This window comes from Musca domestica, unplaced genomic scaffold (assembly GCF_030504385.1).
Source record: "Musca domestica strain aabys unplaced genomic scaffold, Musca_domestica.polishedcontigs.V.1.1 20, whole genome shotgun sequence".
Taxonomy (NCBI): Eukaryota; Metazoa; Arthropoda; class Insecta; order Diptera; family Muscidae; genus Musca; species Musca domestica.
Window position 1 is genome coordinate 4,299,085 of NW_026712250.1, and position 24,028 is coordinate 4,323,112.

Here is a 24,028-nt window from a genome sequence, read left to right on the forward strand (position 1 = left end):
GTAAATTGAAATATTTTTTTGGTTTTGTGTATGAATATTAGTTTTTTTTTATTATTTTTTTTTTATAATAATAATAATCCCATTTATTAATTATATATTGTTTTTTTTAATATATACAATATTTTATATATTCTCCTAAGAAATTAATTTAAAAAAAATATAACTGAAATATGAAAAAATATTAATAAAAACCCAAAAAAAATTAAAAATAAAATTAATTAAAATCATATATATAAAAATTAAAAATATTAAAAAAAAATCATTTGAATTTTTTTTGTTAAAAAAAAATATTCCTTAAAAATTTTTCCATATTTTTTTTTATGGGTAATTTTTGTTATAATTAGAAAAAATATTTATTGTTGTAATTGTTCTTGCTGTTGTTGTTGTTAAACCGCCTCCATCCGTTTGATGTTGTTCTTTGTTGTTGTTGTTGTTGATGTAATCTGGGATTTCCGTTTTCTATGCCTTCATTTTACGGTTTTTGTTTTGCTTCCATTTTTGTTGATGTTGTTGTGGATTTTTTTTGGTAACTGAAATAATTATTTGCGCTTTGTTTGGTTGTTGTACAGTGTTCTTGTTGTTGTTGTGTAAAATGTGTACATTTGTATTCTTGTTGTTGTTGTTTATTTAGTAGCAGAAAATTAACGCTTTAGTTCTCGCGTGCATCTTGGAGGGGGGGGCGAGGCCTGGCTCAGACATCTGCCGTCCTGGATGTTATGCTCGGCGATCTCGAGTGTATTACAACCTTATGACCGTTTTTTGTAACAAAACCATCGCTTTCGACCAGTACGGCCGTTTGGCGGCCATTACTGCCGCCACTAACACAGCCCGGACTAAGGGGGCCGCCGACGCTGCCACCATCTGCTTCGCCGGCATCTGGATCTGAGGGTGATGTGGCTCCCGCCGCCGTCGCTGAGCCACCATCATCACCGCCGCCGCCGCCGCTGCCGCCTTCACCCTCACCGCCTTCAGCACCATCTTCGCCACCAGCCGCCTCGCCCTCATCACCCTCCTGGGGTGGGCCATTCTTGTAACGCCGCCACGCATTCTGTATCAGCTTGGCGCAGTACTCCTCACGCTGGCGCCACAGTGTCGACGACACCGGATCATAGCCCTCGGTGTCCGGTCGCGCCGCTATCTCACCAATTTCACCCGTCTCCTCGATCGGATTACCCTTGCGCGCAAAGAAGTCCTTGGTCAGGGCATCCAATATATCCACACAGTACATCATGTCGCCCCGACATATCGGCATGTCCATCGATATGATTTTGTACTTGTTCGGCTTGTGGATCTGCAGCGGCGGCTCCAGCACGTCCAGGAACTCGGACAGCTGGTCGTAGCGTATGTACTGGGTGCCCTCCGGATCGAATTGTTGCCAAATCTCGTAGTACATATCGTAGTCGTCGTCGGTGAGACCCTCCTGTACATCCTCCGTAGCCTGGCTATAGTTCTCGAGAATGACAGCAATGTACATATTAATAACTATCAAAAAGCTTATAACTAGATATGAAAGGAGAAACGTAATTCCAACAGTCGCTGAACCACAATTGCCCGGATAGCCCTTGTCGTTGTCGGGTGGATCGCAATCTTCCTCATTGATAATGGCATCTAACACACCATCCCAACCGGCTGAGGTAGACATCTGTGTGGGGGGGCACAAGGCGGACCACAAAAATGTCGCAGAGGCCAATTTGTTTTTTTTCAAGGTTTTGAGATTTGGAGGCACGGTTGGAACGGTTGGCATAGAACGTGGAGGTGGTGGTGGTGGTGATCGTGGGTGGTAGGTACGTCGTGGGTCGTTTATTTTGTTCAAGAAACGATTATTTGTTTCAGATTTTATTTCGGTTTGTTTGTTTGATGGTCGCGGCAGTGGAAAAAAGTTTGTTAGAAAGTTAAAGATTTCGAAATTAGTTTTCAAACGTCAACGTTATGGCAAAAGAAATGAGCAACAATTAACATTAAATGTAATTCTATAAAAAAAAATTGTTAGTTTCTATTTTTTTAGATTATATTACAAAGTTTGGAACTTTTTTACAACTTGGTTATCCCCCACTACTGGGATGAACCAAAAGAATTCTAAAAAGGGATTCGCCGTGGTTAGTAAAATCAAAACTCAAGAGAAACTGAAAAAATGAACTTAATTAGAAAGCCAAGGTTAGCTTGGACGACTAACCAAACTACAGCGTCTTTTTCCTCTCTCTCTCGGTTAAACGAGGTTCTCCTCAGAGATGGAGAGAGAGAGAGAGAGAGCGCTTGAGAGTTACAGGGGAGATAACTACAAAGCTTTTTCGGTTTAGGTGTTTCCTACAAATGTCCATCAAGCTTTACTACCAAAAGCTTTGGTTCCGGTTCCGGTGAGTTTCTAAAATGTCTTGAGGGGACGGGGAATGGGTGCTCAGTTTTCTTTTGTACGTGGATAACTTTGTCTGCAAGCTTATTTTGTTGTAAGGCATTTCTTTGTATATATTTCCAAGCCATATTAGTTAAGTAATTTTTGTTTTTTTTTTAATTTTGTTTGTTTGCTGCTTTCATGTTCCCTTTTTTTGGGTGTTGAGCCCAAAAAAAGAAAGCTTTTTTTTTTCTATTTTTTGGTATACGGTTTCTTATTGAAATTGTTTGAAGCCTTGATTTATTTTATCCATTTAGGAGAAGTTTTTCACTTCTCTTCTTTAGTTTCTTTTTTTTTTTTTTTTAATTGAGGATTTGCACATTATTTCTCTATTTTCTTTTTGGTGTTTGTTGAAAGAGCTGAATTAGATTTGAAATTTCGTGGGTATTGTTTTGTTTTTTTCATTTGCAGAGGAAAGCTTATGAGAAAGTTTTTGGGGATTGAAGAGCCAGAAAACTAAAGAGTTAAGGCAGAAAAAATGGGGTATTGGGCAAAAGAAGTAAGAGAATCTAGTATAACGCTAAATGAGAGTTAAATATCTCGAGGAAAGGAGAAGAGAAAAACTTGGCTGAGAGTAGGGAAATAAACAAACTCTTGAGAAATATTGTATCTCTTTTTGGAGTATTGAAGAGATTTTGAAGTTTTCTTTTCTAGAAAGACCTTAATGTATAACTGAGATACATTAGGGTAATTGGTAGAAAAATAAAATGCCTTGAATCTATCTCTTTTTATGGCATAAATCTTTGAAATAATTACTCCATAGAAATCTAGTTTTTTTTTTCATTGAGCACAATATATCTTTTGCTAGTTTGTTTATTTCCTAGGAAAGTTAAAATGTTGGGCGCCATTTTCAATATATATATAAATATAAAATATATAAATACCTTTTTTGCTTCTAAACCCTTTGTCGCAAATATCAAATTTTCTTATTTTGTACCAATCCCACTTAGAGATAAATATTTTTAATTAAAATTTCCGTATTGTCTAGTGATTAGAATAGCCTGCTGGGAAACATTTTCCAAAGTTTACATGGAATTGCCTTCCTTGAATTTAAAATAACTTTAATGTTTTATAAACAAAGATGTTTTTCTAAAAATATACCCTTTGATTTAGATACCTTATAGAGATTTTCCTAATAGTTATTTATAAAATATCTTCTAAGGAACGATATTTTTCTTAAATTTCCCCTGTGGTTTATATTTCAGAGAGCCTTTCTAAATATATAAAGTTATAATATTATTTTTGTGTTTTTTTTTTCTTCTACATAACAATATTTTCATTTAACGATTCCCGTATTGCCTAGTGATTAGGAAAATTTGTTTGAAAAATATAACTTTTCTTTACTAAGTTTTTTTTCCTTGATTTATTCGGCCTTTCTGTTTTTAATATAGAATAAGTTTGTCAATCCCGAGGTCTAATGTTGCTAGAAATTTTTTTATTTATCCATATTTCGCAATTGCATTGACTTATTCAATATTATCCATCTACTAAGGATAAATATTCAAATTAATAGATATTGTCTCGATATTTCAACTTTTGATGAGCCTTTACTAACTCTATGAAAAAACCTATTTTTTACTAATTGTTATCCAAAGTGAGACATTCTTTTAAAAAAATCCGTATTGTCTAGTGATTAGAATGTTTTAATCTTTGATTAGCACCTTGCCGCTCTATGAAAAATTTCTTGTTTTATATATCGAGGTCTAATACTGCTTAAAATATTTTTTATTTATCGATATTTCGCAATTGCATTAACTTATTCACTATTATTTATCTACTAAGGATAAATATTTAAACTAATAATTATTGTCTCAATATTTTAATATTTGATGAGCCTATTCTAGCTCTATGAAAAAGCCTATTTTTTACTAATTGTTATCCAAAGTGAGACTTTTTTTTTTTAAACAATTCCGTATTGTCTGGTGACTAGAATGTTTAGATCTTTGATTAGCACCTTGCCGCTCTATGAAAAATTTCTTATTTTATATATCGTCTTCTAATATTGCTAAAAATGTTTTTTTATTTATCGATATTTCCCAATTACATTGACTTATACAATATTATTCATCTACTAACGATAAATATTTAAACTAATAACTATTGTCTCGATATATTAACTTTTGATGAGTATCTTCTCGCTCCAAGAAAAATAGCCTATTATTTACTAATTGTTATCCAAAAGGAGACATTTTTTTTTTAAATTCCGTATTGTCTAGAGATTTGAATGTTTAAGGTTCTGATGAGCCTCTTCCCGCTCTTTGAAAATGACTTTTTTTGTATAACTTTTTATATTGAGATATTTTTTAGAAAATTCCGTATTATTTAGTGATTAGAATATTCGACTATATTTTCTTATCGGCATGTTCTTCCCTAGTAAGCTTTGAAACCTCCCGCTTAAAAATAATTTTTTTATCTATTTAAATATAGAACTGGTTGTCTAAGAATAAAAATATATGAGACAACTATTTTTTTCTAATGAAAATAACTTCCGTGCCTAACCATTATTGCTTCTATATCCAATGTTTTTAAAAATTCTTACATTTCTTTTTCAGATTTTTCTTTCCCACGAAAATCCATTCTAAACTTTTGATAATCTAATATTTTCATTGAAAATTTTTCGTATTGTCTAGAGATTAGGATATTCGACTTAGAAACTTTTTTAATCTCAATTTTTTTAATAAAAAGTAGAAGAATGTCTACTTTTTGAAAAAATGACTCTACCTTTCTTCTATTCTTGACAGTTTTATTTTATTTTTAATAGTGTATATTATATCACAAACATTGGAATAACTTTTGTGTACATATTAAAAATATTGCAACTTTTCTAACAATTATGAGGTATCCCTATCCTAACAAATATTTGGTTTATACGAAAATAATTTTCATTTTAAATTTCCATGGCTAACAATTATTGTCTCTACACCTAATTTTAAATTCTTACATTTCGTTTTCAGACTTGTCTTTTCCGTAGACTATACTTCCCACATATTTTTCTGGGGTAATCTTTTCTAAAAGCCTATATTAAAATCAAAAATGTCCGTATTGTCTAGTGATTAGGATATTCGACTCAAAAACGTTTTGATTCTTATCTCAAATTTCTAAAAAAAAATTCCGGAAACTCTCTAGCAAGTATTCCTTCCAGTTGTCATATAATCTTTCCAAACTTTATATATTTTTTTCTAAAAAATGTTTCCGTAATGTCTAGTGATTAGGACATCCGCCTTTTAACCATTGTTTCTATTCTCAAATTTTTAACAAAAATTAGATTACTCGAAAAAACAAGTTACTTCTTTAGCAAGAATTTCTCCCAATTGTATTTTTATTTTATAGGCTATATGAAATCTGTTCCTTGGGATTTATTTTTTGTAAATATTCTTGTATAATAAATAAAATATTTGGTACAACTATTTTTTCCATGTCAAGATTTCCTTATTATCTAATGTAGCGAATATTTATTGTTCCTATTCCCTTAATCTCTACATTTTTCGTTCAGACTTCTCATAAATATTTTCCCATGGAAATATATTTTAAACAAATTTTCCTGATGTAATCTTTTCTAAAAACTAATGTTTTCATTGAAAAATATTCGTATTGGCGATTGATTAGGACTTCTGCTGATAAAGTCTATTGTTTCAATTAAATTTTTTAACAAAGCTTATATCTACTTCTTTTAACTTCATTCTCTAATAATTTTTAATTTTTACTTGGATATTTTAACTTTTGTAGTCCTTTTGTCTTTGCACAGAAATAGTTCTCTAAACATCTTTTTCTGTAGTGATCTCTCCAAACATAATATATCTTTTCTTAAAAATGTTTCCGTATTGTCTAGTGATGAGGACCCTGCAATATTTTCAAGGTTTTTACATTAATTTACTCTAAATAAAATCATTTTCTTAACTGTTTCTTCTACAAAATATTCACTATTGAGAATTTTACTGAAGATAAATATTGTCAGATACACATTATTGTATTATCTCAATGAAAATGGCGCCCAACTCAAGGGTTTTTCTCTTCTTTTCTCATTGCTTACAAAAAAATAAAGCCCCATATTCAACTTGTTCTACAATTACTATTAAGAAAAAAAAGCTAAAGGGCTTATTTCCAACTCTACAGAGATAACGTTATACTAGAGTCGCCTATATAAACAATTGACATCTTTTTTTTTTTGGAAAACTAAAACTAAAGCAAACTTAAAATACTGGTTAGACTTAAAAACTCAAAGAAAAGCCTTTTGAAAAAAACTAAATGATAGGGGGAGAGGGTTAGCTAAAGCATTAAAATTTAGAATTTTCGCAAAATTTTGTAAATATACAGTTTTCCAATGAAATTTTGTTAGTTATAGATTTTTAGTTAACTGAAATTGAGGGGGGTTAGATAGGATTAAAAAAAAAAAGAAGAACGCACTAATTTAGCTTTTACCAACAACTACCGCAGCTTGAATCAACATGTGATATTCCCTTTTTTATTTTGTTATTATTTTCTGAGGTGTCAGTTTTCGGTGTTAAGTGAAATTCACTAAAACTATTTTTTGTTTATTGTGAGGTTAGTTCTTTCAAGAGTTGAAATGTTTTTGCAAAGTATTTCAATTTTTTTTTCTCAAAAGCGATGTATTTTTGAATATATTTTACAGTGAAATTCCATGTAAATTCGAATTAATTTATTTTTTTAGATTATTAATTGGATTCGATATAGTTTATTTATCTAAGATATTGATATCCAATATTTTATTTGCAAATATAAAAAAACTTCTTCTACAGATATTTTAGAAATCTTTTGTAGCCGTTTTACAGAGGAAAGACTTACTCGGAAGTATATGCCCAGTATCGAGAAAAGGTTCTCTAGAATGAAGTCTTGTATGACATTTTCTAAATCAAGAAAAAAATATCAGAAGTTTATCTCTAGCAAAAATTACACATTACATATTTTCCTGCAAAGCTTTTGGACGGATTTCCTTTCGACGAGTTTGCTAGCGTTTTACAAGAACCTGATATTTCTTAGATATTCTATCGATTACAATTTTATTTAATTTATTTTCCGCATTGTCTAGTGATTAGGATAAAATGTTTTCAATTCATTGCCATTTTTAATTTTTATATTCCGTATTGTCTAGTGGTTAGGATAATCTACTTCAAACTCGTTCGAAATACTATATAAAATAAGGATAAGGAATTGGATTGGAATTGTAGTTACAATTTTCCGTATGGTTTAGTTCATTCCGATTATTTACTTATATTTTCCGTATTGTCTAGCAATAAGGATAACGCACTTGAAAAAATTTCAATTATGCAATTTTTAGGATAAAAGGTTTCAAATTTTTTCTGGATACTAATATAAAATTTGCCGATCTTTTCAGTGTTAAGGATAATCGGCGAAATTGTAAATGGAAGTCCTCCGCATTGATCCCAACTAAAAAAGTTTGTCTAGTGGTTACGGCTTTAGATTAGCGATCTTTTTCTCTTCTCATAGATTATGGGCTAAATGTTCTCAGGGACATTACATTTTCTTTTTTTCTGGATGCTAATAAAACATTTTCCGATCTTTTCAGTTTTAAGGATAATCGGAATTTTTGTCTAGTGGTTATGACTTTAGATGAGCGATATTGTTCTCTTCTCGGAGATTATGGGCTAAATTTTCCCAGGGACATTACATCCCCTTTCATCTAACCCTTCTTGGCTGGAATCTCCCGGAGTAGTGACATTAATTTGAATTCTAATGTTCCTTATTGCCTGGTGGTTTAGCTTTCCTCACAAATTGATTTCGAATGAAATTCTGTATTGCCTAAAGGGTGAGGATAACTCGCATTAAATTGCTTTCAATTATTAATTAAAGTTTCCGTATAGTCTAGTGGTTAGGATAAACCACATGAACTGAATTTCCATTCTCAATTTTTAAATATTCCTTATCGCCTGGTGATTTTCCGTATTTTAGAACTGTTGAGATAACCTATTTGAAAAAAATTCCAGTTTTTATATTTAATTTACTGCATTATTTTTTTTTTGAAATTCTTTGCGCTTCCTATTTTTTGTCTAGTGGTTAAGATAAACTCCAAATTGATTCTAATATCAAATTTTCCGTATTGTCTGGTGGTTTGGATAATCCACATGGAATGAATTTCTATTCTCGATTTAAATATTCCTTTTCGCCGGGTGGTTTAGCTTTCTTTAAATGACGGCCGATTGCTAATTTACAATTTTCCGTATTGTCTAGTGGTTAGGATAAGCTACTTAAAATTAATTCCGAGTTTTAAATTTAATTTACTGTATTATCTTTTCGAAATACCGAGATTATTTATCCTCCCTTCCTTTTTTAATTTTTCATGGAATTCCACAGTGTTTTTCTTTGCAAAAACATTTTTTTAATAACTTATTTCGCTGCAAGAGTTAGTGTATTTTCTTAGTGATTTGTGGGCAGTGTGTATGTGTGAAGTTCCCTTTTTCAAAGCAGAGAACTCATTTTAAGTCTTTGTTTGGCCCAAGATCAAGCTCATCTTGAGGCTTTTCTTTTGGTTGGGAGAAAATACCCCAACATGAATGTGATCTTAGGCCATGTGCGATCAGTGTTAGTTATGTTTGAGTTGTGTTATATTTTCTTTTTAAATATTTAGGTTTTCTTTTCTTTTTTTCTGTGTATACCAAAGGGAATATCACCCAACGACAACAACAATAGACAATATGAACCGTATGAGAATTGTGGTAGCTTACCTGAAACAGCAATATCATACTTTGGCCAAATGTCTTAAAATTATACACAGCATTTATGCCGCTCTTCTCTTTGACATGCATGAAGAAGGACATGCCAAAGATAGCAAAGATGAACATCACCAAGAACAGCAACAGACAAATGTTGAATAAGGCAGGCAACGACATGGCTAACGCGAACAGCAACGTCCGGATACCCTTGGCACCCTTGACTAAACGCAGGACACGACCCACTTTGGCCACTCTCACCACACGGAGCAGTGTCGGCGATACGAAATACTTCTCAATGATGTCGCTGAGTACAAGACCTAGATGTGATTTGGTGATTTACGAAGTGGGAGTTTTTGAATTTTTGATCATTTTCATTTTTAAATTGGTTAAACAAGAGGATAAAGACATGTCACATAAAAATTGAGGGGAAGGGGGTGGGGAATAGGGAGTTGGAATAAGGTGGAGAAATATTTGTTAAAGACAGCAGATTGTTTTTGGTTTCAACTCTTAAAATAGCCTTCCGTTTCAAAATCTTGTTAGTATCTAGGATAACACAAATTTGGTTTTACATACATTTGGCGGACGAGGAGTCAACAGTTATCAACAAAATTTATAAACAAACACAAATTATTAACAATAACACAACACAAAATTTGTCAACATAATAAAGGCTTGGCTGGACTCGAGGCTAGGTTAAATTAAGGTTTTGATTTGTTTTGTTTCGATTTTTTAAAGGTTAGTTTGTTTTAGCTGGGTTAGGCGGCTGCTTGTTAGCGTAGCTTAGCGGAGCGCTTTTTATTTCAATGTGGCCTGGGCTTTAGGTTAGTAGGGAGTTAAGAAAGCTTTCACGGCTGCTTGGTTATACCTTCTAAACTCAAAAACAAATATTAGTTAAATATTTTCTTTTTAAATTGAGTTTTTTTTTTAGAAAAATATGCTATAATAAACAACAAACATTTATTAATAATAATTACAACAAATACAAATACATTTGACATAGATATTTACATAAAACACAAAAAAAAAGCATAAAGTTGATGGAAAAAAGTTTTAAAGCTTTTTATGAGAGATAGAAAGAGAGCGATTTGGAATAGAGATGAAGTTATGAGCGAAAATTTATAACTGAGAACATAGAAAGCTTTTACAGCTAGTTTTTGGAAATGATTTTTTTGGCATGATAGTTTATTCGGTTTTTTCTTTGTTAAGAAATATTTTTCCTTTCCTTGGAAAAGTAAGGAAAATCATTTCCATATTTAGTTGGTTTTTTTTCTTAGCAGTAGTTTTTGCGATAATTCGTAGCATATTTTGTTAGTAGCAAACATCCCCAACATTATCACTCCTTTGATGAATCCTCCATTTCTTTTTACAATTAATGTCGTAACATTATAATTTGGATACATTTTATTTTTTAAAAAAATATTTTTTTAAAGCAATTTTGAAAAAATTTCAATTCATTGAAATTTTAAAAACCAATTGTTATTTGCTTGTTTTTGTTATTAAAAAACATAAACCTCAATATTTTGTTCATTGGTCAATTCGGTGAATTAAAATGAGTTTTGTTTTAGGATTTGCAATTCTTGTTTGGAATTGGAATCATACACTTTCATTTGGTGCACAGGAGGTTTATCTTTATCTAAAATTGATGATAACTTTACTCAATTAAGTTTTGCGTTTTTTTTAAATCTAATTTATTGCACAAATTTGCATAACATCTAGAAGATGTGTTCAAAGGATTTTTAATGAGTGATAAGTTTGGGAGACCATCCAAAAATAAAAAAATATATAAGAAAATATATAAATGTATGTGGTAGTTAAAAGAGTTTAAAAAAGGGGTATAAAGATTATTAACGTCAACATATTGAGGGGGCCAGCAGGAAAGCCTTTTTTAGGCTACAAATTAAAAACTATATATTTCACATTTCTTTTTACAATGAAGAGAGTAAAAAATTACACCCTACACCACAGATATTGAGATGAGAATTTCACAAAAAAAAAAAAAAAAATAAATAAATAAATATTCAGCAGCCAAAAGTGCGCCCGTGGGCACTCTGTGAGAGTTCTCGAGTGTGTAAGACAAGTGACTGCTCCTGTAAGGTATCTTGTTTGTTTACTAACTAAAAATATTCAAGCAGTAGCTTTTCGTCTTTCGCTGAGGGTAGTTGTTTCGTCGCTCACTTCGTTTTTTTTATAAGAGAGAGAGAGAGAGAGAGAGAGATCCACTCTCACATCTTTCGTGCCTGCAAACAAGAAACAAACAAAGCCTTGGCATTCTTTGTGGTTGGCTAAGCCTGATCATTTGGCCTCAACTGAAAAGTAGCAGAGGGAGAGAGAGAAACATGGCGTATTAAAATTTAACTCAAGCACGGCATGAAAACTTCAAGTATCGATTTTATTCAAAAGAAAAATCAATGAGCCGTGGAAGTTAATTTAAAGTAGAATCGACATTTGGAGAATGAAAGGAGTGCCTGAAGATATCACCCAGTTTGTCCATTGAGGAAAAATTCAAGATTTATTGAAAAGGAATTGGCTTAGTGAGTTTAAGGCCCCCGGAAATCTAGCAACTGAAAATAAATATTCTAAAATCACATATTTCTCAGTCGGCGTAAAATATTTCAGCGATCTTGTGCGCTACCACATACGATAATGTGTAAGATAATAAAGGTTATGGTCCCCACGCACACATATATTGATGCGTTCTATAGGTACGACCACTTGAATTAAAGGGCAAACAGCCCTGCAATGTTCTCCATTCAATATTAAAATATAACAATAAATGTGTGGTTGCGATTAGGTTAAGTTCAATTAGTTTTCGTACTACTTACGGAATGTATTTTTTAATAAAAACTAGAATTTGAATTTATTTCTCATCACTTTACATAGCTCCAGTCGAGCCGAATAGAAAATACAGTTGACAATCGAAGAGGGAGATTGGACTCTATTCACATTATTAATAACATAGATCCGCCAAGCAGGATCCAGTATAGAATTGACAATCGAAGAGAGAGATTGGATTATATTCTCATAACAAAAGTGATCAATTCAGGTTTGGGCGAGGAGACAAAAATAGGCCCAGCGATAATGGGTTTCCGTGAGAGTGCACGATGATAAGAAAAGCGTCGAAGTGAGAGTTTCCCTATGGAACTCACCCATCCTATTCTTTCATTATCGGAATCCAGTGAGGTTGCTGAGCCCCGTGCTGAGTCTGGATATCTTTTAAGGGTGGTCGAGTAAAACTAAATAATGTTTATATCCCTACTTAAGTCACTGATGTAAGTAAATTTGTGTGCGGTATCTTGGCCATCTTTTATTTGATATTCGAAAAAGAAGACATAACATCTCAAGCCTAGAGACTTGGAAAAATGCTTTACAGAAAGTATGAGGAAATATTCAGACACTTTGCATGGACAAAATGATTAAATCTATTCCAAAGTGGCTCAAAGCCGGATAACAAAGGATACCACACAAAGTATTAAACAGCTAAGAAAATCAAACAGCAATGCAATATTCTCCATTCAATATTAGAATAGATAAGAATAATTGTGTGGCTGCGATCAGGTTAAGTTCAATTAGTTTTTGTGGCACTTAAGAAACATATTTTTGAAATAAAATCAGAATTGAATTAATAGGCAAGCCATTCGGTTGGTTTTCTTTTCTCATTTAAGCATTGATCCTCCGACCAGGATCCAAAAACAGAATACTATGTTGACAATCGATGAGGGAGATTGGACTCGATTCTCATTACAATTCCTTTCCATAAAAAAATATATATTTTTTTTTTTCATTTCCCAGTTAACCTGCAGGAAGCCCTGCAATATTCTCCATTCAATATTAGAATATATAAGACTAATTGTGTGGCTGCGATTAAGTTAAGTTCGATTAGATTTTGTAACACTTAAGAAACATATTTTTTTTAAATAAAAATCAGAATTGAATTAATAGGCAAGCCATTCGGTTGGTTTTCTTTTCTCATTTAAAACATTGATCCTCCGAGCAGGATCCGAAAACAGAATACTAAGTTGACAATCGATGAGGGAGATCGGACTCTATTCTCATTACAATTCCTTTCCATAAAAAAATATTTTTATTTTTCATTTCCCAGTTAATCTGCAAGAAGCCCTGCATTATTCTCCATTCAATATTAGAATAGATAAGAATAACTGCGTGGCTGCGATAAGGTAAAGTTAGATAAGTTTATGTAGCACTTAAGAAACATATTTTTGAAATAAAATCAGTATTGAATCAAGAGCCAAACCATTCGGTTGGATTTCTTTTCTCATTTAAACATCGATCCTCCAAGCAGGATTCGAAAACAGAATACTAAGTTGACAATAGAAGAGGGAGATTGGACTCTATTCTCATTACAATTCCTTTCCATAAAAAAATATATTTTTGTTTCATTTCCCAGTTAACCTGCAAGAAACCCTCCAATATTCTCCATTCAATATTAGAATAGATAAGTATAATTGTGTGGCTGTGATTAGGTTAAGTTCGATTAGTTTTTGTAGCACTTAAGAATCGTATTTTTGAAATAAAATCAGAATTGAATCAACAGCCAAACCATTCGGTTGGTTTTCTTTTCTCATTTAAAACATTGTTCCTCCGAGCAAGATCTGAAAACAGAATATTAAGTTGACTATCGATGAGGGAGATTGGACTCGATTCTCATTACAATTCCTTTCCATAAAAAAATTCATTTTTTTTCATTTCCCAGTTAACTTGCAAGAAGCCCTGTAATATTCTCCATTCAATATTAGAATAGATAAGTATAATTGTGTGGCTGCGATCAGGCTAAGTTCGATTAGTTTTTGTAGCACTTAAAAAACATATTTTTGAAATAACATCAGAATTGAATCAACAGTCAAACCATTTGGTTGGTTTTTTTTTTCTCATTTAAACATTGATCCTCCGAGCAGGATCTGAAAACAGAATATTAAGTTGACAATCGATAAGGGAGATTGGACTCTATTCTCATTACAATTCCTTTCCATAAAAAATTATTTTCTTTTTCATTTCCCAATTAACCTGCAAGAAGCCCTGCAATATTCTCCATTCAATATTAGAATAGATACGAATAATTGTGTGACTGCAATTAGGTTAAGTTCGATTAGTTTTTGTAGCACTTAAGAAATTAATATTTTTGAAATAAAATCAGAATTGAATCAACAGTCAAACCATTCATTTCTCATTAAAACATGGATCCTCCGAGCAGGATCCGTAAACAGAATACTAAGTTGACAATCGATGAGGGAGATTGGACTTTATACTCATTACAATTCCTTTCCATAAAAAATATATATATATTTTTTTTCATTTCCCAGTTAACCAAGTGGTGTGGGGTATAAAAATTTACTCTCAATTAATTTTTTTTCCAAAACTATATGTTTTCCTAGGGGGGTTTTCAAAGGCTATCCTATGACTACAATTATGACTACTTTTTCAAAATTTACATTTACTTTACGTTACGTTACGATTACTAAAAATGATTTAAATTTTTTGATTTCTAGTTTTCTTTTTCTCTAATGATTATTTGTTGAATTTTGAAGAAAATTCATTGCATTTGATACTTGTAGTCATATGACGAAAAAGATTTCATACTGCCCGTAGTCATCTGACTGCAAAAATCATCAGAGAATCTAATGATTGATGCGATTTGCTAGTTTACTTTTTTTCAAAATATATTACAGTGATGACTATAGATTGCTACGTATTGAAGCTACGTTACAAGGGAGGGAGGAGAGATCTTTTTTTACAAAAAAAGAAGTAAGTTTATCAAACAATTGGAAAAAAGCGTTCCATATTGAGGGAGGTTCACACGCACTCTAATGGCTTTAAGGGGGGATTTGTTGTTCTATATCTAGGACTTTCCTGCTGCCCTTGTTGCTTGCATTAATAATCCAAGAGAGTGGTTGGGGGAGAGAGATAAATAGAGAGAGTTAGTAAAAATAAAAGCTTTAAAGAGAAAATAAAATAAAGCTTCTTTTGAGCTTGGAATCGGAAATAAAAAAAACATTAATTACAACATCAATTATTTTTTTCAGTTTTTCAAGAAAATTATAAAAATTAAACCATTGAAAGCATGCTTTTTTTAACACATATCTGGTTACGAATCTACACATCTATAGGGTATACAAATTACTTGAGATATTTACGTTTTCATTTTTTTTAGAAGTTATTACTAAATCCATGATTACACTAAGTGTGCTAGGCACTTCTGCTGGTACTTTGGTTATAATGCTACTTTTTCGATAGGTGGTGGGTGGTACTGGTTTTATTTTTTTTCTGAGGGGGTATAGAATTCTACAAAATGTTTACTATTAAACTACAAGAGTTCATAGTAAAGTACATAATATCCACTGGCAGTATGGACCAAAACCATTAAACAGATTCAAACTTTAATTGGCATGATTGGGGGGGAGGAAACAAGTCAAGCATTTGTAGGTAGATAAAATAAAATTGAAAATGCTCGCAAAAAAGCTGCATATTTTTTTTGGGGTTTTGACAGGTATAAACTTTCCCTGAAGGCCTTGTAAAATATTTAAAAAAATTACTCTTGCATGACCTCAAACTTCGGACCACTCAGGCAGACTGGTAGGCTGACTTCAAAGAACGTTTATAGCTGTTAAGAAGCATCATGCCAAGTGAAAAGCTTACAGAGGCATGTAGTATAGTGCCCCCTAGAGCTGAGGTAGGCATATCATACATAACTCTGATTGAATCGCTGAATTACGGGGTGAGGGACTGACACGGAGTCCGCCACGAAGTAGCCATTTTGTTATATTTGCAAAGAATATTTGCAAAGAAATCTGCAAAAGCCACAAAGCTTTTGCCGGTTTTTATTTATTTATTTTTTAATTCCAAGAGTTCGCTCGCATTCATATTTACATTTGAGACCAAAAAAAAGATAGGGTTAAAGCTTTTAAGGCGTCGTAAGGCTTCTGTTATTCTTATTTCAAACTCTTCGGTCTTTAATATATTCGTCATTATGGATATCACTTAGAGATCAAAGTGATTGTTTTTTTTCGGATTTTTTTTCATATATTTCATTTTAAGCTTTAAGCTAAAAAAGCTTGACCTAATAACTTCTTTGTTTTAGTGTAGATTTTCGTGTGTGTGTGTTTTTTTGGAAAGCTTTTTGGTTTTTTTGGTGTAGATTTGTTTTTCAAAATAAAGGGGCTGGTGTGTGTTTTTTTTTTTTTTTAACATCTTAAGTGTATTTTACATTTTAAAAAAATTTAAAAAAAAGCTTTTAAAGCTCGCAAAACTCAAAAGTTGTTTTTTTTTTTGTAACAAGGAAAAAACATTTAATTAACGAAAACACAAATGAAAAAAACATTGAACATTTAAAAAACAAATAAACTTTTTTTTTTCCAAAGTTTAACAAAACTTTTTTTTACAAAAAATTATTATTTTTTAAACATTGAAACTGTTTCAAGAAAGAAAACAAAATAGTGGATGGTAAAAAAAAGTAGTAGTAGTTTTTTTTTGGTTTTGGACTGTAGTAGTAGTAGTTGTTGTAGAAACTGTAGAGCTTTTATTTTGACGTAGCTATTAGGCGCAATTTTGAGATTAAAGCCAGCAGCAGAATTGCAGGACTTTCTTTGCAAAACAAAGAAAAGCCATAACTTTCATTTCGTCATTTGGGTTAATTTTCATTATAACAAAAAAAAAATATTTTGTTATAAAAAAAAAATATTTTGTTATAAAAAAATATTTTGTTATAAAAAAAATATTTTGTTATAAAAAAAATATTTTTTTATAAAAAAATATATTTTTTAACAAAAATATTTTTTGTTTCAAAACAAATGCTTTTGATTTTTTTTTTTACAAAAAGTAAAGCATTTTTATTATAATTTTTTTTTTTTTTTTTGTGCGTAAAAAACTTAACCCAGCCACGAAATGAAAGCTTTCTGCTGCAATTTTTGAATGTAGTAAAGCATATTTTAAGCCATCTTTTAGTTTTGTTATTTTTTATTTTTAATTTCTTTTTTTTTTTTCTTGCGTAGAGTTGCCGTTTTCTTTCTGGTATTTAGTTGGAGGAGTGTGGAAAATTGGATTTTTATTTTTGAAAGCCATATTTGATATTTGTTAAAAAAAAAAAAAAATTAAAACAAACAGAGAACGTAGTTTTCCTTTCCACTATTGTGCTTACGTATATATGTTTTTTCGGAGGCGATCATTTAAATCAGTGATGTTCAACCCATTTCGTTTTTTTTAGGAAATGTAGAGAGCTTCAATATCTTAAAAACTAAGCTTAAAATTATAATATTTTTTTCATATATTTAGGGCTTCTTTGAATAAAAATTTAAAATTTATTTAAGCAAATATTTTCAATTTTTTTTAGAATGGCGCCCAACGTGGGGCCATATAAACAAAACAATTTACATAATTGTTTTAAGAGAAATACAATTCCCAAATTTTTATAGAAACTATTGTATTTTATGAATTTTGTTAAAGTGGCGCCCAACGTTGGGAATCATTTTTTCTCTATTTTTTTTTTCTAAACAAAAAGTATTTATTTGGATGTTATTTTTCGAATTTTTTGATGAGGGCGTCTACGAAAAATTTGTTAGATTAAAATGGCGCCCATCTCATTCGATTTGATGCTAATATTTTGTTATGTATTGGAAGCTTTTAACCTGAGATTTTAAGATTAATTTTTAATACAAATTAAATAAAACCAATTTTCATATTGGCGCCCAACGCGGGGCATTAGTGAAATGGAAATTGGCAGTAAGTTTGGGGTGTTAATATTTCGAATGGCACCCCTTGTATGGCTATTCATTGATTTTTACTATTTTATAATGGAATAGATTTTTATTTAATTTTTTTTTTTTTTTTTTTTTTTTTGGTTTTTATAAGTGGCGCCCAATACACAAGTATTGAAAATATATCGTAATAATGTGAAACACTGTATAGTAAAAGCTTAAAATTAATTGGTCATGCCAAATTCTTTCGTAGTTTGTTATTTTTTATGTTGGCGCCCAACGTGGGGTATTGAAAAGAAAAAACGATATTAAGAGGAACTTTTTAATTAAGGTCTAACTTTTTCAAATGACATCCATTTTTCATATTTTGTGAGCAAATTTTTATTTTGAAGACTTTTCTACTCTCACAAGAGGGTCCCTATGTGATATAAGTGAAATAAAAAAATAAAATAAAATAAAAATTATGTGTAACCTCGTATGGATAATAATAACCCAAATATAATATATGGCACCCAACCCATCTAATATTTTATAAATATTTTCTTTTATTTTTTTTACAAATGGCGTTCAATATGACCCCCTTGAAAGTCAAAATAATGTGTGATTTTTTACGAATTTTTCATGTGGCGCCCAAATCGCTTTTCGATATTATTGTCTCATTTAACTATTTTCTTATACAAAACTGGCGCCCAAATTACGATGCTTCAAAAGAAAATCAATATTAAATTCTAATTATTTGTTTGTATATCAAACCTTAATTTTTAAAAAATAAGTTAATATATAAATACTTAAAAAAATAACTTCAACTGTTTTTTAATCCGGAAGTAATTCCCGTTTAAGTGGCGCCCAACGTATCACACAAACGGCAATCAATTGATTTTTTTTTTTTGTGTAAAATTAAGCTAAGAAAATTTGAAAATATTTGAATGTAATTCATTTTATCTCAACGTTATGCTAATTAAAATTTTTTGTATTTTTCTACACTGGGCGCCTCTTACTTTTTTTTATTGAAAATAAATATTTTACGAAATATTTTTATAAAAAAAATCACTTAAATTATTTTAATTTTATTTTTACATTTCCTATTGTCTTAGTTATTGACAAAACGTATTAAAATAGCCAAAATATTTTAAATGGCGCCCAACTTTTAAGTAACCGTATTTCCGAAATTTGGATTAACTACATGGAAATTTTTTTGAAGATTTTTTTTTGAATTGAATGTTTCCGTAAAATTGATATTGAATGTTTTTAATGAGCCCAATTTTGGGATTTATTTAAATTTGACTTTAATATTGAATATCATTTTCAAAACTTGTGCGATTTTTTGTCAAAACTTAACTAATGGCGCCCATTGTGAATAGACATAGACATGTATAAACTTGTAGAATTTTAGATTTTAATTAATTTTTTCTTCCACAAATTGATATAGAATGGACATGAAATTTAAGCTTTTTTTAATGGCGTCCAACATGGAGTTTATCTTGAAACTAACTTCAATGGAAAAATCTGTTGTTTTTGCGATTAATTCATTTACTTTTTTCAATAAGATCGTGTTTATTCCTAATGGCGCCCAACGTCGAAATATTTCGACACGACACAAGTAGAATTTTCGCTACAAATATATTTGAAATTGCGCTGAAAGTAAATCATATATTGCCGTGGGTTCTATATAGATTGAAAAAGAATACAAACTTGAGATTTTTTTTTTTCGATTATAAAATTGGGCCTTTGGACGTTTTTTTAAAGAGGCTTTCAAAAGAAAATTTTGTACTGACTATCATTTAAAATTTTTTCACTATAAATTTGTCAATTCCTTTCGACAAATCAATTTTATTCAATTTAATTAGTGGCGCCCAACGTGAAAATATTTCGGCATACAACTACACAACATCCTAGAAGTAACGATTTAATTATTATTATTTTATTTATTTACTTTTTTTTTGAAAATCGATATTAAATGAATTTTAGAATTTTCTGGGCAACTCTTTGAACATTTTCTACAATCAATTCATTAAAATTTTTAAATAAGATTTTTAGTATATCTAATGGCGCCCAACGACATGGAATAGATATTGGATTTTTAAACAACTTGAAACTGTCTATAGAACTAGGTTCAATAGAATATTATTGAACATCATTTCAAATAATTCGTAAAATTTTTTGAAATTAGATTTACAATATTACTAACGGCGCCCAACGTGGAAAACTTCCCAACGAGTAGACTTATAGAATTTTAGCCTTAAATAAATATACAATTGCTTTGGAGGCTATAGAGCTGGGTCCTATTAATATAATACTCTTTAAGTTTTTTTCCCAAATGGCGCCCAACAAGGGGTTGAGTTAAGTAATTTTTTTTATATTGGAAATTATTTATATATACACATTAAAACTTATATTATTATAACTATTTTAGTTACCATTTGAGTATAAATCCTCATATTATTCGAGTATAAATATTCTTTCACATAAATTTTCATATTAAGATGGCGCCCAACAAAGGGTTTAAGAAGTTTAGGTTCGTATATTGGAACAAAATTATTTTTTTTTTAAAATATTATAAATTCAAATGACGCCTAGCAAGAGTATTAAGAAAAACGTCTTTGTATGGGAAATAATTTACAAAGGCTCCTTAAAAAATATGTTTGTATAAATTGCTATTGTAAATTCAATATTCAATGGGTGCAAATATTTTTTACTAATCTGTGCTGGAAATTAGTTGTTTTTATTAATTTTTTATATATTCAAGTGTTATTAAGGTTCTGATCCAATATATATTTTAAATATATGTGCCAATTTTGAAGATATTATGTGTGCTTTAAATAGACTATCAAAAGGGAATTGATTTACATGAAATTTACTAACATCTGCTAATAATAATAATAATATTAAACAAATAACACTAAATCATATAATAGTTCGTTTTTTCTAACAATAAAAAAACTAATTTTTAAAAATTTGTAATTAATTTTTTTGGTAATTTTTTCTATGAGAAAAGACAGATTTATTGGAGGAAATTTTCGAAAAATTTATAGTTCAGAGAAATTTTGTCTAGACACTAAAGGTTTATTTACTTTCTAAAGGAACATATATAGATCATTAGAATAATCCCTCAAAGAGTAGAGAGTAGGGACCGAGCTAATATTGATATATATTTTTCTAAAATATTGCTAAACAACTGTAAGTTCAGAATTAGGATCTAAATAACTTTCTGTACTTTTTGAAGAAATTAATATTAAAATGGCGCCCAACGTGAAATTATTACTTTTCGCAAGTAAAGCTTAAACTTAAAATATTAGAGGAAAATAATATTTAAATGGCGCCCAACGTGAAATTATTGATTTTTCCAAGTAAAGCTTAAACTTAACCTATTAGAGGAAAATTATATTTAAATGGCGCCCAACGTGATATTATTGATTTTCCCAAATAAAGCTTAAACTTAAACTATTTGAGGAAAATTATATTTAAATGGCGCCCAACGTGAAATTATTGATTTTTCCAAGTAAAGCTTAAACTAAAACTAATAGAGGAAAATTATATTTAAATGGCGCCCAAAGTGAAATTATTGATTTTCCCAAACAAAGCTTAAACTTAAACTATTTGAGGAAAATTATATTTAAATGGCGCCCAACGTGAAATTATTAATTTTCCCAAGTAAAGCTTATTACAAAAAAAATTATGTAATTTTTAAAAATTGATTTCCCTCTTTCTACCTCAAGGAATTCTAGCTATTTGACTAGATACTTTGCATGGGATAATTCCTAAAAATATTTCTATTTCTATTACAAATACAATAAAAGCATTTCTAAATATTTTCGATATAGATTTTTAAAGCCTAGTTTTGTTATGATATTACAAATATTTTTAAAGAATAAAAAAGTTGAATATATACTTTTCTAAAAAATTAAATAATTTATATATTTACTAAGAAGTATTATTTTCAATATAAATATAGCGGAAGAAGAAGTTAGGAAAATACAAAGCCCAGTTTTTTTAAAGATTTTTACCACACGTATACATATAATATATTAAAAAATCTTCGTTTTTCTATTGCTACAAGAAATATATAAATATATGGACAAAGCTTAATACATAAAAAATTACACATATACAAGTACATATATATAATATGGGAAGAGACAGCGTTACAGATATAAATATTTACGATATAAATTATTTACGAAGACATTTAACAAAGTTACGCACAATAAAAGGAGGTTGAACATCATTGACTCAAAATACGCTTTAAGAGGGGCGGGGAGTATATATGTATGTATATAAAAATTTATAACAAAAAAAAAAAAAAAATAATATACTAAAGGCTGGGAATTCTTTTGTACACAAAAATCTCTATGGGGATCAATTAAACAATTTTATTTAATTATTTTTTATATGTAATATTTTTTATATAATTAAAAAAATAATTATTTCAATTTTACATTAAATATTAACAATTAATGTGTACACAAGATAATTTAATATTTATAAAAGCTTTGATTTTTTAAGATGATATATAAAAAAATAATGAAGCTATGTTTTTAAATTATAGAAAATGTATATGAATTAATATATATTATTTTAGAAACATTTATAACAGTGTGAATATTCAGAACAATTTTTAATGAATTACATCAATAATGGTGAAGCGAGTTGTATGGCTTATGAAAGGACCAGTTAAACGGGTCATTTACATTAAAACCCTCACAGATTTTTGTTTAAATAATATTTCTACAAAATTAAGCAGATTGTGAAATTTAAAAAAATAATATTTTAAGAAATAAACTGTTTGTGAATTATTAAAAAAAATATTTTATAATTTGTTTAGAAATTAAACATTTAAAATATTTTTTAAAATAAAACTTCTCGCGTATTAAAAAATGTTTTTTTTAGGAATAAAACGGCTAGTGGACTTATAAAATATATATATTACAATTTTTTAGAATTCTATTAGTTCATGGATTTTTTAAAAATATTTTTTTGACAATAAAATAATACGTGGTTTTTAAAAAAAAATATTTTTTAACAATAAAACAGCTAGTAGTTTTTAAATAATACTTTTTTTAAACAATAGAATAGCTCGCGATTTTTAAGAAATATTTTTTTTTAATTCATTGCTCGCGAATTTAAAAAAAAGATAGGAATACATGATCGTGAATTTAAAGAAAAAAATTTATTATAAAATTGCATAGATCGTGGATTTTTAAAACAATTTTCTATAAAAATTCATGGCTCCTGGTTTTTTTTAAAAAATATATTTTAGTAATTCGTTGCTATTGGATTTTTATAAAAAATATTTTATAAAAATTCATAGCTTGTAGATTAAAAAATATATTTTTTTATAAATATTCATAGCTCGTCGATTTTTATAAAAATCCATAGATTGTAGATTTAAAAAAATATATATATTTCATAAAAATTAAAATCTACGGCTCGCAAATTTTTTAAAAAATATTTTATAAAAATACATGGCTCGCGGATTTTTTTTAATTTTTTTATAAATTGTTTGCTCTTGGATTTTAATAAAAAATATTTAATAAAAATTCATAGCCAATGGATTTGTTAAAAAAAATATTTTTTTTTTAAATTCATAGCTCGTAGATTCAAAAATATTTTATAAAAATACATAGCTCGAGAAAAAAATTAAATATATTTTATAAAAATGCATAGCCCGTGGCTCATGAATTTCTTACAAATTATTTTATAAAAATTTATAGCTCGTAGTTTTTATAAAAAATATTTTATTAAAACTGAAGCTCGTAGATTTAAAAATATATATATATTTTATAAAAATTTATAGCTCGTAGTTTTTATAAAAAATATTTTGTAAAAATTCATAGCAAATGGGTTTTTTAAAACAAATATTTTTATAAAAATTTATTTAATAATATTTTAAAATATTTTTATAAAAATTTTTAAATATATATTTTATAAAAATTTATGGCTGGTGGATTTTTATAAAAAATATTTTATAAAAATCCACTGCTCGCGAATTTTTTAAAATATATTTTTAAAAAATCCATGGCTCGCGGATTTTTTTTAATTTTTTTATAAATTGTTTGCTGTTGGATTTTTATAGAAAATATTTAATAAAAATTCTTACCCAATGGATTTGTTAAAAAAATATTTTTTTAAAAATTCATTGCTCGAAGTTTCAAAAAATATTTTATAAAAATACATAACTCGAGAAATTTAAAAAACAATTATATATTTTATAAAAATACATAGTCCGTGGATTTTAAAAAAGTATA

General features: G+C 29.3%; 1 protein-coding gene across 26 annotated transcripts in view; it reads right to left on the reverse strand.

Annotated features, from left to right (window-relative positions):
• Positions 1-145: 145 nt before the first annotated feature.
• The window catches only part of para-like (sodium channel protein para-like), a 198,301-nt gene continuing 174,418 nt past the window's right edge, over positions 146-24,028 (reverse strand). For 25 of the 26 annotated variants that reach the window (XM_059122225.1, XM_059122227.1, XM_059122224.1 and 22 more), the window contains 2 exons: positions 9,091-9,395; positions 558-1,642 (listed from right to left, as the gene is read on the reverse strand). In XM_059122225.1, the coding sequence (XP_058978208.1) occupies positions 692-1,642; positions 9,091-9,395 (1,256 nt within the window). In that variant the 3' untranslated portion in view covers positions 558-691. 26 annotated transcript variants of the gene reach the window in all.